General features: G+C 32.0%; 1 protein-coding gene across 2 annotated transcripts in view; it reads left to right on the forward strand.

Annotated features, from left to right (window-relative positions):
* BRINP3 (BMP/retinoic acid inducible neural specific 3) overlaps positions 1-15,625 on the forward strand; it is a 406,727-nt gene that overhangs the window by 9,362 nt on the left and 381,740 nt on the right. For both annotated transcript variants that reach the window (XM_017859821.1, XM_017859820.1), the window contains exon 2: positions 11,294-11,579. In XM_017859821.1, coding sequence (XP_017715310.1) covers positions 11,344-11,579 — 236 coding nt within the window. In that variant the 5' untranslated portion in view covers positions 11,294-11,343. The remainder of the gene's footprint in view (positions 1-11,293; positions 11,580-15,625) is intronic.

A 15,625-nucleotide genomic window follows, 5' to 3' on the forward strand; every position in this document is an offset into this window, starting at 1 on the left:
AAAAAAAAAAAAAAAAAAAAACTTTGTAAAAACTGAAATTGATGATACTATCCAAAAGTGCAGGGGCAATATTCTTCACATTTTCTTTAAATTGATACTTATGTGACAAAATTTTTTTAATAATAAAAAACATTTTATTGTCCTTGCAAGTGGAACACTTTCTATTCTTAGATTCTGCCAGGAAAGGAAAAATCATGTTGCCAGTCACAACAACAATTAAATCTTGATATCTGTATCCAACATTTCTACTTCATTTCTACATATCCTTTTAATCTTTATTTTAAATTGTCTTCTGTTTTACTGTTTTGGTAGAAAAATATATTAATTCTTATACATTTTCTGAAGCTGTTAAGAAAAAATTATTCATAATACTTGTTAAAGACTTGTAGGATTGACTTTATTCAAGGTGGGCTACTTTAATGGGGTTTGGTAAGTGGAAGAGAGCTATTTCACTCAACTCTGAACACAACAAGAAAAAGTAGGATTTATAGCCAAGGAGAAGGATGGGGATCAGTGGATGGAAAATTACTAAGAGAAAATATCAAAGGTAAGAGGGGGTTCTGGCTAAACTGTTCTAACAGGATTCTCGCTAAAGACAGGTGAGCGTGGTCAGATATCACCTTCAGGATAGTGGAGAATGAGGAACCCAATCAGATATCTAAGTGGATCATATATTAAAGGTGAAGATTCTAATAAAACTGATTTAGCAGGATTCTTGTTAAAATTGGACAACATAGAGATGAATACAGAAGCTCAGAAGTCAGGGCCTGAGAACTGAGTAAACAGGAGCCTGAGTAGAGTTAGGTCCAGGAAAGAGTCTTTGTCAAAGAGTTCCCTATATTTTATATTAAAATTAGATTTTCCAATCTAATATACTTTCTCAACATCTTTCATTTGAACTTCATTCCTTAGTGCCTAATTTTTTTATGAATTAAAACGGAGTACAATCTGAATCTTACAATGATATTTTATTATATGATTATCTACATTGAAACACCATGATATTTTATGTTTACCAGGTAACCTAAGTGATTCTGGTATTTGGGGCTCTTAAGAATAACTTCCCCTACGTGCTGGGCCAACTTAAGGAATGGAACTCACCTTCTCTTCATTTTTCTAATCAGTTCTACCATTAGGTATTAGCATTTAACTTCTTCTTTATTGGTAGGACAAGACTGTATTGACGGGATCAAGCAGGAGATTGGTTTCCTTAGCAGTATATACTTCTCAGAGGAATACTAACCCTCATTAATTTGGAAAACACTTAAAGTTGTAATTCATAGGCACTATATTGCCTGACCAGCTAAAATAAACAAGAAGAATGATCTTCTGGAACAGAGGTTTAGCAGAGTTATATGACTAGAAGAACTCATTTCTAAGGTCGGTATTAACTGGTATAATATGATTGAAGACAAGGAAGCTCTGTTCTTTTGAGAAATAAATAAAAAAGAATAGAAAAATAAAAATGTGCAATAATAATGCATTGATAACACATTAATATAATAATCCCCTGCTAGTGTAAGCATATATAATAAAGCAGCCCCAGAATATTTATTTTTTATAAAGTTAAAAAAATAAGCAGGAGTTCAATTCAGAGCCTGTTCCAAAAAGTTACTATGCCTAAGACAGTGTGTTACATATTAGGGGCCCCAGGGATCACAAAAACATAATAACTGCCAGCAAATCTCTCATAATCTGGTCATACGAACAAAAGTGTTAGAAAGGATAGCAATAGCATATAATAAAATTTTACAAGATTCATTAATGAAAATCTATCCAGTCTCTACTTACTTTCATAATGTATGACCTACTTTGTTAAAAAAATTTAAGATAGTTATTAATATACCAAGACATTTGTCTTTGAAATTCAAAAGGGATTTCTATTTCAAATAAACATCCATTTCCGCCATTTTTGTAGCCGTTCATTGAATAAATGCAGTTTGCTCTGATGCTTGGAATTAAATACCATTTTACTTTGAGGATTATCATTAATTTTTAGTTTTCTTTTTTTTTTAAATGTCTTTACTTTTGAAAGATGTAGTTGTTGTTATAATTCCTAGAAATATCCAGTGATAATTTTCTTGTTAAATTTCAGAATTATTTTATTCCCATTTTACATGTTATTGTTTCTTTCAACAGAAAACAAACATAAAGAAATTATTTCTCTATATTCTTATTGGAGTATAGAAATAGAATAGCAAAATCCTACCTATTTATAGGGAGAATGGCCTACATTGTATAAAGCAAGATTTCATATCTTGATGAATTATTTTACATCTTTAGGAAGTACGGTAGCAAATTTTAGTTTGTTAGACTATCTAAAAATTCATTACCTTTAAATAAAAATGTATAGATTAAGAAAGAACAATTTGAAGTCATTTAAAATATAAAATTATAGATTATAATCAGTATTTCACTAAAGTGTGAAGTTATACATCATTACCAAAATGTAATGATGCAACTTATTGAATAATGAAGCTCTCATTCTTTTACTAATCTGACTATAGAATATATAGAATCTGTGAACTTTCGAAAATGAAAATGCATATCTTTACACATGTAGAAAGATAACGTATTACCTTATTTATTTGTTTGAATATGTTCATCAAATTTAATACTTGAGTATTGATTGATGTTCTAAAAGAGCAATGTCTTTAAAGCTTTATTTTTGTACTCAGGATATTTCTTGGCAAACGATGTTATAATTTTTCTTTTTTTTTTCAGTTGTAGTTCTGAATTTTCACACTATTATCCCTTAAAATAATACGTGTTAGAAACGACCCTCATATCCTTTTCGTTATCTATTGTATGAGAACATGAAAAACATGATATTAATTAAAATTGTATGATTGCATTTTAGCAAAATATTGTCATCTCATTTCACTGAAATTTTATTAAGTCTCCCATTGTTAGACACCAACTTTGTCAGTGTTGAATTGTCTTATTTTTAGTAGTACTATAAAGCAATTTATAATAGGATTGAATAATCAAAGCCTATTGGATTAATCTTACAATTTTTCTGAGGAGTAGATAGGTAAATTAATCCAGTTTAACCATGATTATACTTTTCAACCCAATAAATATCACATGTAATCTGAAAAGAAAGTTTTCTAATTTTTGAGTTTATAGTACATGTTTTTAAATATATTTAATTAAATCACATTTAGTAGATTTAAACTATCACTTTAATTGAAAATATTAAACTATACAAAGCAGACACTCAGTGAAAACTCATAATATGTAGTTACTTAGAACACCTGCTTGCTTACAATAGCTTGAGATAATCATATTCTTTCATTTGAATTTTATTTTATACAAAGGTGACCTCAAAATTGGTTATTATTAGGTTACAGTAGAATACAACAGGAAAACTACGGTATTCACTTTGACTTCAAGAGTACAAATGGGATCTTAATATATATTACACTGTGCTGCTGAGAAATGAAATAAGAAAATTTCGTAAAATGCTTGGTATATCAAAAGGATTAAAAAGGTGTTAATTTTGTTGTGAAGAAAATTAAAATAGCATTTCGTTTTATCATCATTTTCTTTATTTCCCCCCCAGGTAGTCAGGGAGACCTCAATCAAAATTATCCTTGTATATGATTTTCCAAATGGAGAGGAACAGGCTCTTCAATTCCTGTTTCTTTACTATTATTCTTTAAATTCTCATTGTGCTCCTCGATTAGAGGGGGATTTTGGTTTGGCTGTTTGTTGATTAGGATCTAGGTTTGACTTTCATATACAGTCTCTGTCTGTACAAATTGAATTATAGAACATAAGTGAAAAAGTCCTTAGTTTTCCAGTTGTGCATAATATGACAATCTCTTATTGTTATGTCCCCAATCTAATAATTAATAATAATACTTTATATTTTTGTCCTTAACATTTTTTAACATTAAGAATATTTTGCTTTGGGCCAGGTATGGTGTCTCATACCTGTAATCCCAGCACTTTGGGAGGCCGAGGTGGGTGGATCACCTGAAATCAGGAGTTTGAGACCAGCCTGACCAACATGGTGAAACCCTATCTCTACTAAAGATACAAAATTAGCTGGGTATGGTGGTGCATGCATATAATCCCAGTGACTTGGGAGGCTGAGGCAGGAGAATCGCTTGAACTGGGAGGAGGAGCTTGCAGTGACTGAGATTGCGCCACTGCACTCCAGCCTGTGCAACAAGAGTGAAACTCTGTCTCAAAAAAAATAAATAAATAAAATAAATAAATAAATAAAAATAAATTAAATTAAAATTAAAATTAAAAAATATTTTGCTTTGATACTCTTTGAACTTGTCAACAAACAATCTGGGCTTAAAAATCATTACCTCACAACTCCCTTTGCTCCCTTTCTTCAACTGCCAAAGCTATTTTCATCCTGACGCTCAGCTCAGATGCAGATTCAGATACAGATCTTTTGTAGATTCTATTTCTATGAAGAATAAATTTTCTTTTTATGACATGGTCTTGCCAGTCATATCACACCAGGTGCACCCTAATTTAGTACTTGTTTCATCAACATTTATTCATTCACTCTACCAATACTTACATATGCAGGTTTATTTCAGAAACTTTGGTGACTGTTTTGTTGTCATTAAGACAGGAACAATTATTTTTTTCTCTCCAGATTAATTTAATTGAAGGAAAGGAGATATGCAGAGAAGTAGGGCAAACTAGCAAACAAATATGTCATGTAAATGTACCATCATAGGGAAAGTAATGGGAGTACAAAAAAATGACCAACCAACTTTGAAGGGTCATAAAAAGCTTTGTGAATGAAATGGTAATCTAGTCTGAGGTTTTAAGGTCAATGTTAGGCAGATGAAGAGATCCTAGTCAAAATAGTGGTTCAGCCAGAGGAACCTCCATAAACAGATCTTGGAGAGAAAATGGAGTGAAGATGAGGTATATGATCATGGCTGAAAAATGAAGTTGATATTTGGTTAATAACTGTCCTGGCACATATACATAAGAAAGATATGGACAGAGAGTTAAGCAAGGGAAGATAATTTTAGAAGTTATTTTAAAGAGATCTGATATCCTGAAACAAAAGTCATTACTTAAGTGGGGGTAAAGGATTTACATGTTCAGATTTAACATTTTAGTAAGGTCACTCTGACTGCAGCAAAAAGAACAGATTGGATAGAGCCACATGGATGGTGGGAAAACTAGTCATGAATCTATTGCAGTAATACAGTTTAGAGGCAAAGTTGGTATTGTTGAGTGCATACCATGAGCTGGTCAAGTAAAATGGGGGTGGAAAAAAGTGGTAAATCTTGTATTTAGGGGGAAGAATGCACAGAACTTGAGGACTGATTGGATATGTGAGTGAGAAGGTAGGTGAAGGTCATGTTTAGGCTTAAAAATTTGAGTAGATGGAAGTATGATTTAGTGAGATAAGAAAACCAGAAAACGTTTGGAGAATGTTTAGTTTTCCTTGACAGAGTTATTGTTTTCTAATAGAAATGACCATAGGCAATATGCCCTGCCTTCCTTATGGCCTTCCTAAACCGGTAAGTTCCAGGGGATAGAAGCACTATCTTTATTAAGACTTAAAGCCCAACTCTGTCTCAGAATTTATCATGATACTTTGCACATTGCAATTGATCAGTAAAATTTATTTTTTAATTCTGAGTTTCTACGTCATTGCTTCTACCAGAGTGGAATTGAAAGAATGAATAAAATATTGTGGAAACACTATTGAAGATTTATGTCAAAATATTTTTAACTCATCTACCATTTATTTACTTACACAATTATGTATTTAGTAGTCACTGATTTCATAGCTAGTATTTACTTAAATGTATAATTGAAAAATAATTATTACAGTTATATATGATTATATAATAATGCTATATATTATAAACAGATTCTGGGGGTAATACATATAAATATTTTATTTTATAATAATCAAATGACTAACATTTATAGTTTAATAGATTCAATAGAATAATATATGTCATAGTATTTGAAAGAATGTGACTTTTAAATAGTTATTTTGAGTATTGTATATTGTATTTTGAAGATTCATAGTTTTACATTTACAAGCTTCAGTATTAGTAACCATTAATGTTAAGGAACTATTTTATAGAACAGTGTAGTATTTGCTCAAGAGAATAAATTTAGAGAATGGTTGTAGACATTGGGCAGATTAGCCAATTTTATTTATACCTTTGTCCAATACTTAAAAATTTATGAGAGGGAGAGAGAGAGGGAAAGAGAAAAAGAGACTGAGAGTGAGAATATGGTAAAAAACAAAAACAAACAAACAAACAAAAACAACCTGGTGACTCAGCCTGACGCACATGTAAGAATGTACTGTATCAGTCTTCCAATTTTCCATGGCTTCTACATTACCCAAAATTAAAGTAAATATGTTTGATACAATGATTTTCTGAAATGACTTTTTATATTCAAATTCTTCAGCAGGTTTTGGTTCCTGAGAGAATAGTTTGGATATATAAGCAGCAAAAATCAGTCCAAATGCAAATGCAAAAAAAGAAATGATACAGTTTGCAAAGTTAATCATTTAACGAATAGTAATAATTAGCACGGGACATCTAATTGGGTTGTGGATAATAAGATACAGAGGTTTAAAAGATGCGCCGCTGTGACATGACCCACCAATTTTAAGGATATTAAGTTTAATTCAGTGATTCCTAATATTTTGTTTATATCTTCATAGTTTCAGTTCTACTGGAAATTCACTGAAAATTCAGTTATATTGGAAATAATTATGAATTTCCAGTAGAACTGGAAATTCCATATTTATGAACTTCAATATTTATGAATTTCAAATATATATCAGTATTTTAGATAAAAGTAAGGTACTGCCACCTTGGAATAAGACTATTGACAGCTAGTGAGAAAGAATAATCATATATAGAATATATATTACACACATATTATTTATGCATTTATTATATATTATATGCATTAGTATACATTAGTATATATGTAACATACTTTTGGTGTATTTTATTTCTGCACAGATTATCAAGGCCATTGAGGATTTGCAAATAGACTTGTATCATGAGGTGATCTTCACAGTAAATTTTCTTTTGTGAGAAGGAATTTAAGAGTAGGACCTATACTAAGTATCTGTTTTTCAAAGAGATATTTTAATATTTATGACTTATTTTAATGAAAGAAATCCATAAATACCACTTCTTAATTAAATACCATGTTTTAAACATAAACTCATGTTTTAAATTTTGTATTGTTTTAATGTTTTTTTTTTTTTTTGTTCTTCATTCTCTTTTATTTCTCTCTTTTATATAAAATCACTCTCCCATTGTCCAGAAAATATTGAGAATTGATGTTCTCATCTCCTTAGTTGGCCACTTATCCTCTTGGTTGCGAATATCAAATTCTGAACTATTTTGCATTTTCACCACACTATAGAAAAAGTGATAAATTCATTAGTAGTTTAATAATTTCTACCATCTTTCATTGGAACTTGTGATTTCTCTTTCTTGGCAGTATATCTAAGTTTAGCTGTTCACCTCAGTTGTCACCCCTAATATCCTAACACTACATCGTTACAAACAAACTCTATTTGCTAAACCATCTCTGACACATGGATTAATATGGTTGTAACCCTACCAAAATAAAGCAACCAATTAAGGTCATTCATTAATAATTTATAAATTAGTACTCATGAAATGATGAATTAAATATACAATGATCTACTGTTGTGACAAACCAGGTAATGAAGCTCTTCTGATGGTGAACATTGAGTTTAATGACCACTTGCCCCAAAGATGGCTAGAAGGTTACATCCTTGCCTTAGGTGTTCTATTATGACTTTTCTCCCTGTCATGTAACTCGTGAAAAAAGTTATTAAACACTATTTCAGTATAACTTTACTGGGATATCTGAATTTGTTCATTATAAAATCTCTTCATAAAGTTCTCACAAATATAATGATTTTAAGATATCACCAAAATTAACTTAATCTGGGGTAGGATTGACATTCCTATGTGTTAACAAACTTTCAGAAAAAAATATTTCTGTTCAGAAGTGGGCAACATGTTCCCCAAATCAGAAGTAAAAAAGCAGAAATAATTAAAACCCTCAAATTATGTGGTAATTACCTCGTAATTACCTGGTAATATTTTTAGGTAGTTCCCTGCACAAAATTTAAGAAAACTTTTCTATCTTCCCATATGTTAAGATGCATAACAGTGTGAAATGATGGATATATTAAATTGTTCCACTATATTAACCATACTACATCATGATATACAACTTAAATATACACAATATAGTTATTTTTTTAAATGAGGGATATGAAGACTATGGAACAAGCTCAACACATTTGATAAAGATAGTGATAAGAATGTGGTTCTGGGTAATTCACCCATTGAAAAATTATGGAATTGCAAAACAGGACCTCAAATGCCATCTAGGTCAATTGTATCCTACTTTTATAACACTTTGTGTATTACAAAAATCATATGTGTGAGTACAAAATGTTTGGTTTAATTTTAAGGTATATAATGGCATGACTTCATACCAGTATAAAATATAACTTAAAACTTTACCACATGCCCTTACCATATGGTAGGCACTATTCTAGGGGTTTTACAAATATTAACTCACTCTATTTTTATAACAGACTGATGAGGTGACCTCTATACTAGTTTATGAATCTGACGCACAAAAGAAGTTAACTAACTTGCCTAAAGTCAAACATCTACAGAGTTATAGAAGGGGTGTTTTTGTTTTGCTTTTGTGTTTGTATTTTTTTGAGACAGAGTCTCTCTCTGTCACCCAGGATGGAGTGCAGTGGCATCATCTAAGCTCACTGCAACCCCTGCTTCCCAGGTTCAAGCGATTCTCATGGCTCAGCCTGTGGAACAGCTAGGATTACAGACGTGTATCGCTATGTCTGGCTAATTTTGTGTATTTTAATAGAGATGGGGTTTCACCTTGTTGGCCAGGCTGGTCTTGAACTCCCAACTTCAGGTGATCCGCCCACCTCGGCCTCCCAAAGTGCTGGGATTACAGGCGTGAGCTACTGTGCCCGGTCAGGGTTAGAATTTTAACACTAGCAGTTTGGTTCCAGAGTCTATTTTTTTAACCACTGTGAATATTGTCTTTTGATGTTATATAGTCTAATTTGCTATATTGGTTATTGGGTTTGGAGAAAATCTGACCTCATTTTCAAAGAACTATTTTCTAAGTTGTTTATTAGGATGAAATAAGTATTGTTTGAATATTTTCAATAATATTCTTGTTCACATCTACATTTGGTAATAAGAAAACTTCATTTGGATGGTGTGACTGAAGTTCTATTCAATTAAGAAGTATACCCTTTCAGATGATATATGTAATATGGAATTAAGTAGTATGTTTGAATAATTTATTCTGCCTTTATGAAATGAAAAATTCCTCATTGAAATTAAGAAATTATATCTTCTAAAAATAATGATTACATTTTGCCAGTTTGAATGTATATGATAAGCAAAATAAAAATAACAAAGATGTGTTTAACAAAGATGAGCAATGTTTTTTAGTCATAGAAGGATTATTATACTATACTACTATACATAAGAATAATTGTGTTTATAAATGTAAGTAAGCTATAATTATTTTAAAATAAATGACATAGTTCTCATAAGCCAAAACATATGTAAAATTATTTTTTTCAGCAGATTTGAAAGTTAGGAGTTGAATCATTTGACAATGGTACGTTTATACAGATAACAGTAAATAGTCTAGAATCTCCAAGCTCCTATTCTAAAATTATTCTATTATAATATTCCTTCTTATAGAAAATCATTTTTACAATATCTTCACCTGTAAGGCTTCCTATGTTGTTTACAAAAGAGGGTACTCTTTAATCCCCTTAGTGAGCATCTCTTATGATTGAGGCAACTCATGTAGTATGCGAGTAATGTCCTTTTAATTTTGTGATATGTAAGAGTTCACTCATTGTATCACTGTTTTGAGCTACTTCAGAGCTGCTTCTACTACTATAGAAGTAGTTTAGGATTAAATTATAAATAATGGGGTATAGCTAGGAAAGCAAATTAAAACCACCAGTGTTCTTATTCAAATACCAGAGAAATATGGTAACTAGTATTACTGGTATATCTTACTTAATACTCTAAATCTTAATTTTTTTTTTTCTGAAGACATTTTGCTGAGTAAGAACTCACACAAGTAAACCTTTCTCATTAGTCAGAATCTTTGTACTCTGTAGTTCTATGTGCTATGAATAATACTGTTTGAAAAGTTGATGAGGATAGAAAGAAAAATTGAATTCAAATATTTTTAGAATTTTCTGGTGCAGCATATAGACATTACATCAGCAGCTTTGTATAAAGTTTCTTACACTGTACTATACTGGGATTATACATCTTATTACTTTTTTTTGAATGGTTATACTACAATGTATGCAGTTTCAAAGTCTATGAATAATCTGCTTTAGCTTAATTTATGTGCATTCGTTTAATTTATGTGCATATAATTTTGGAGGTATGACTTCTTATGAATAATACATATGCACATTTAAATCTTTAAAGACCCTAGAACTAATGTAATTGTGATTCTGTTTAAGTAATCAGATATGCAGTTTTTTCCTAACAGAAAAATGAAAAAAAAAAAAAAAAAAACTGGGAAAAGACACTACTCCTCCCATCCACTCTCCTACACACACATCTATTCATCTATCAATCTGTCTTTCTATCATCTCTCTGTCTCACTCTGTGTCTGTCTCTATATCTGTATCTATATATCTATAATAAGTATACACATATACACACACATATACATACATATATTTTAAATATATGTGTATTCTTACATCCACAGTTTTACTCCATGTTTATCTAGATTAGGGAAGTAATGACATGAATATCTTTGCTTCATTTTAAAGCATTTATCTAAAATAAAGATACAATAAAATTAAATCTAGTATTAAAATTTATAACAAAATTTATGAAACACTTGAACATATTAATTATTTATTTGTATCTGTCCAACTTTATAAAACATTCAACTTCTGATTTTTGCTCAATAGGCTTTAATGATCCACTGAATGAAATTGTTATGCCAAAGTCTGTTATGACTCAGTATCTTATTTTCCATTAATATAAAAAAGGCACAAATTATAAAAGATATACAGCTCTGAAAAAAAATCATTTTGGTTTGTATTTTATTCTCTTTTGCTAATGTTAATTTAAAACAATGATATTAGCTTAAAATTTAAAAATTGGCCACCTCAACACCTTAATTGAAAGAAAGGAATCTTCTAGGGGTGAACTAATTGCCTGTGTATTTTGTCTAGGTGTTGAGGGAAAGCTAAGAGAATGAAGGCTCTAAATCCCCAGTGGAAGCATGATATGGCGAAGCAGAGCTGGTGCTGAATTGTTCTCTCTGATGGCTCTATGGGAGTGGATAGCACTGAGTCTTCATTGCTGGGTTTTAGCGGTTGCTGCTGTTTCGGATCAGCATGCCACAAGCCCCTTCGACTGGCTCCTCTCTGATAAGGGACCTTTCCATCGCTCACAGGAATACACAGATTTTGTGGACAGAAGCCGGCAGGGATTTAGCACAAGATACAAGATATACAGGTATGAAGCAAAGGGAAAGCAATTACAGAATTATCATCCTTGAAGGTTGTGTATAAATAAGTTTCTCAAAGGGAAAGTTTCAGATGGGAAAGAGTTATTATCAGAAGGATTGCTATTTACCATGCACCATAGTAATGTTTTCTTGTTATTCAGAAGTATTTCTTATAGATGTAATATATTATGATAAAAATAGACAATGGTGACCACTTGTCTATCACTCCCAAAGTTAAGCATGTTACACTGCCTTAAAGTAAATGGCAATGTACTTGGAAGCTGAGTTTCTTATTTTAAATAGGCAAAATTTTGAAGTGAAATTTTAAAATTGCTTTTCCTTTCTACCTTATACAATGCTATGTTACCTTTTTCAGCCTAAATGGAAATGGTATCTTCTACTAGTCACTGAGAAGTTGAGTCACCTCATCCTTTTTTACCTGAAAGGTAATTGTATGTTCAGAAGCTAAAGGAAACGAGCAATGGAATAAAAACAAGTAGCAGATAAATAAGACATGATAACAAAGATCAAAGAAATGGACGGGATTAAGATATATGATCTTTAACATTTATCAAAGTTCTATGCTTAAAATCTAAATAAGTTACACAAAAAGAGTAATATAGTAAATCCAGCAAAGGTTGCCTGCTCACCTGATGTCCCGTGAATACATTAAGTAGAAGAGTGTACAAGTGGTTGCCTGATGGATTGATCTATATTGATCTATGCCATGAAGAACATTTTATGTGAAGTTATTACTTCAATGTGTTTATTGGTGATAGACTTTTACAATTCCTAGTTATTGGTTTAACATTTATGAAGAAGCACATTTGTTGTGCATTTTTGTGTGTCTGTATCTATGTAGATACTCCTATATAAATATTTCATTTTGTTCTGTATGTGCACCAGAGGGCACTCTGCTTGTTTGTCTGTGGTCATTTATACAGCATTATGAGAAATTTATAAATCCTATCAGCAATGTATATTTACAGAAGAGACTGAGTGTCCTGAACAAGTTCCATGAAGCATCATACAATTATTGTTTTGCCTTTTCAAAAATTAAAAAAAAAGTATCGTATTCCATGCAACCATAAAACTGTCATAAGCCTAATGAAAAGATTTACTATATTTTTTAAATAAATGAAATGATGAGGCCGGGCGTGGTGGCTCACGCTTCTAATCCCAGCACTTTGGGAGGCGGAGGTGGGTGGATCACCAGGTCAAGAGATGCAGACCATCTTTCAACATGGTGAAACCCCGTCTCTATTAACAATACAAAAATTAGCTGGGCGTGGTGGCATGCGCCTGTAGTCCTAGCTACTCGGGAGGCTGAGGCAAGAGAATCGCTTGAACCTGGGAGGCGGAGCTTGCAGTGAGCTGAGATGCACCACTGCACTCCAGCCTGGGTGACACAGCGAGACTCCGTCTCAAAAAAAAAGGAAAAACAAGAATACTACAGATTTTCTTTCTGAAATGCAGCAGAAATTGTCAACATTTTGTGATTCTGGGTTCATTTATTTTTATACGTGTTTATTGATTTAGCCAGTTTTTCTTCACAGATTGTGTGAAGCTACCTGAATTTAGAATTGTAAGGATGTGTTAGATTTTAGCACTCTGCAAGAAGATTTTTAACACTCTGCCAGACAAACTGATGCCAGCGCATGTCTCCATGATTTATTGGCATCTGTATCTGGAGGTCTAAGGTGCTGTCTTACGTGTGATTGCTGTGGTTTAGCTTATCCGTCAATCAGCTGTGAGCTGCAAACATGGCTTGACATGTTTTTGTTTTTGTTTTGGAACGGAGTCTCATTCTGTCACCCAGGCTGGAGTGCAGTGACATGATCTTGGCACACTGCAACCTCCGTCTCCTGGGTTTAAGCGATTCTCCTGCCTCAGGTTCCCAAGTAGCTTAGATTAACAGGCACCCGCCACCGCGCCCAGCTAATTTTTGTATTGTTAGTAGAGACGGAATTTCACTATGTTGGCGAGGCTGGTCTTGAACTTCTGACTTCAAATGATCTGTCCCGCCGCGGCCTCCCAAAGTGCTGGGATTACAGTAGTGAGCCACCGCGCGCGGCCAGCTTGACATGTTTTTGGAGGTGCTGGGTTGAATGAAAGAGGCATTATTTGGATAACAGATGTTAAAGGTAATGAACAAAAGGGCTTTGAGGTTTGTTTGCAAGGCTTATACATTGTTTGGTTTAATGCAACTCACTTCCTGGAGACCTTCATTAGCTCCGTGCTACTTATCCTTCCTATCTCTTTACCTTTGTGGCTTGAATAAACATGTAAAGATATTAAATCCATTTATAAACAATGGAGCTAGGTTATAACGTCTTATAAAACCGTTTAAACATTGCAAATGATGCTACAGTTATTGATAGGTGCTATAAAAAGAACAATATAATTTATTCATTAGAGTTCCTTTAGTTTTAGTAAAGTGAGTTTTGTCTTTAATAGTTTTCTTCAAAACAATTTTAGAGGGTTCATCTTTCATTAATGTTTGCCATAAAATATAGAATTTGTGAATACTTAAAACACATAGATGGAAAATTAGTGTTTTCCGTATTTAAATACTTGATTTGTCATTTTAAAGATTGTAATTTCCTAAAGTGATCAGCCCAATGATACTAGTGCTTATTATTACTATCATCAACACATTCTTGGGGAATATTGCATTGACATTGTTTCTGAAAGGCACTAGTTACAAATGTAAAGCATATCAAACTTGTTAAAGTAATTAGGTCAAATCTATTTTCACATGTGTTTCTTCATTTCTTCCTCTTCTCCAGCAACATATTTTTATTTTCACTCCAAATATAGAACAGCAAGGACACAGTAATCAAAATTATTAAAATCATAGCTAAGGCTAAGATTTTAAAATTGTCATCATGTTTGAAAAGGTGTGTTTTTGTCAACTATAATGTAACTTACATTTATGTTTTTAAACTTGTGTATATTTAAAGTTATTTACAGAATTTGTATCTGAAACTTCATTAAGACTTAAAAGATGATTAATTTGTGGGTTGGCCACTGAGTTGGAAGATTTAGAGTGAGAATGGTAACACACAACTTGTTATTTGGACAAATATTGTAAGTTAGATTTCGAACTATTTTTCCCAATATCCTCAGATTGGTTCCTGAATAAAATAATAAGGCATTTTGAAAAAATTGCCTCATTAAAAAAAATAAAGGCATTTCTAAAAGTGTTTTTAGTTTCAGAAAGTGAGCTATGCCTGGAGAAATTTTGTCTACTCTGCTGCATGGAATAGAGGGACACTTGGCCCCTTAGTAAGCTGGAACCTTGTGTTTGCAGTTGTATTCTAGAAACACTATCCCTCAGGCTGTAAGCCTGTCAGGATATGTATAATTTTCTCCAGGACATGGCAATCTTTATTCTTTTAATACATTAGAGGATATCTAGACAAGAGACTCATTTTTAGTGGCTCAAACTTAGATGCAGTTATCTTGAACCACTGATATGAGTTCTAAGGTCACAGGCTGGCAATTTTCATTACCATAAAATAAACATTTCACATATGTAAATCTTCAGATATGATGATTCAAAACAAAAATATTTTTTTTCTTTCCCTAACTTCTACCATTCTTTGGTTAACCACATGTGTAAGTGAACTATGGGAAAATGATATTGATTTTCTTATAATTTTTCAAAATATTATACAGACATGTCATATTATCACAACTTTGTGTGCTTCTTCAGAGCACTCAAATAATGCTACAAATTTGATAACAGGAGACAATTGAGATGAATGTTGTGCCTTTCTAGTGTTTTTAGTCGTGTTCTTGAAAAAAATTATATTTAAAAAATGACTAATGAAAGACAAGATAGTCTAAAAAACGTTCAGCCACTATGTGGTCACTTCATATGTGACAGGATTATAATGAAATCTTGTGTGGGAAAGAATGAACTTTTGAATAAATATTTCTTTATATGGGTATCCATATGAAAAAAGCAGAAATTTAATCCTCTCTTCATAACATATTTATAGATCTATTTTATATGGAAAAAGGATCTCAATAGGAAAGGCAAAAATAT

Source organism: Rhinopithecus bieti, unplaced genomic scaffold (assembly GCF_001698545.2).
Source record: "Rhinopithecus bieti isolate Rb0 unplaced genomic scaffold, ASM169854v2 scaffold_51152, whole genome shotgun sequence".
Taxonomy (NCBI): Eukaryota; Metazoa; Chordata; class Mammalia; order Primates; family Cercopithecidae; genus Rhinopithecus; species Rhinopithecus bieti.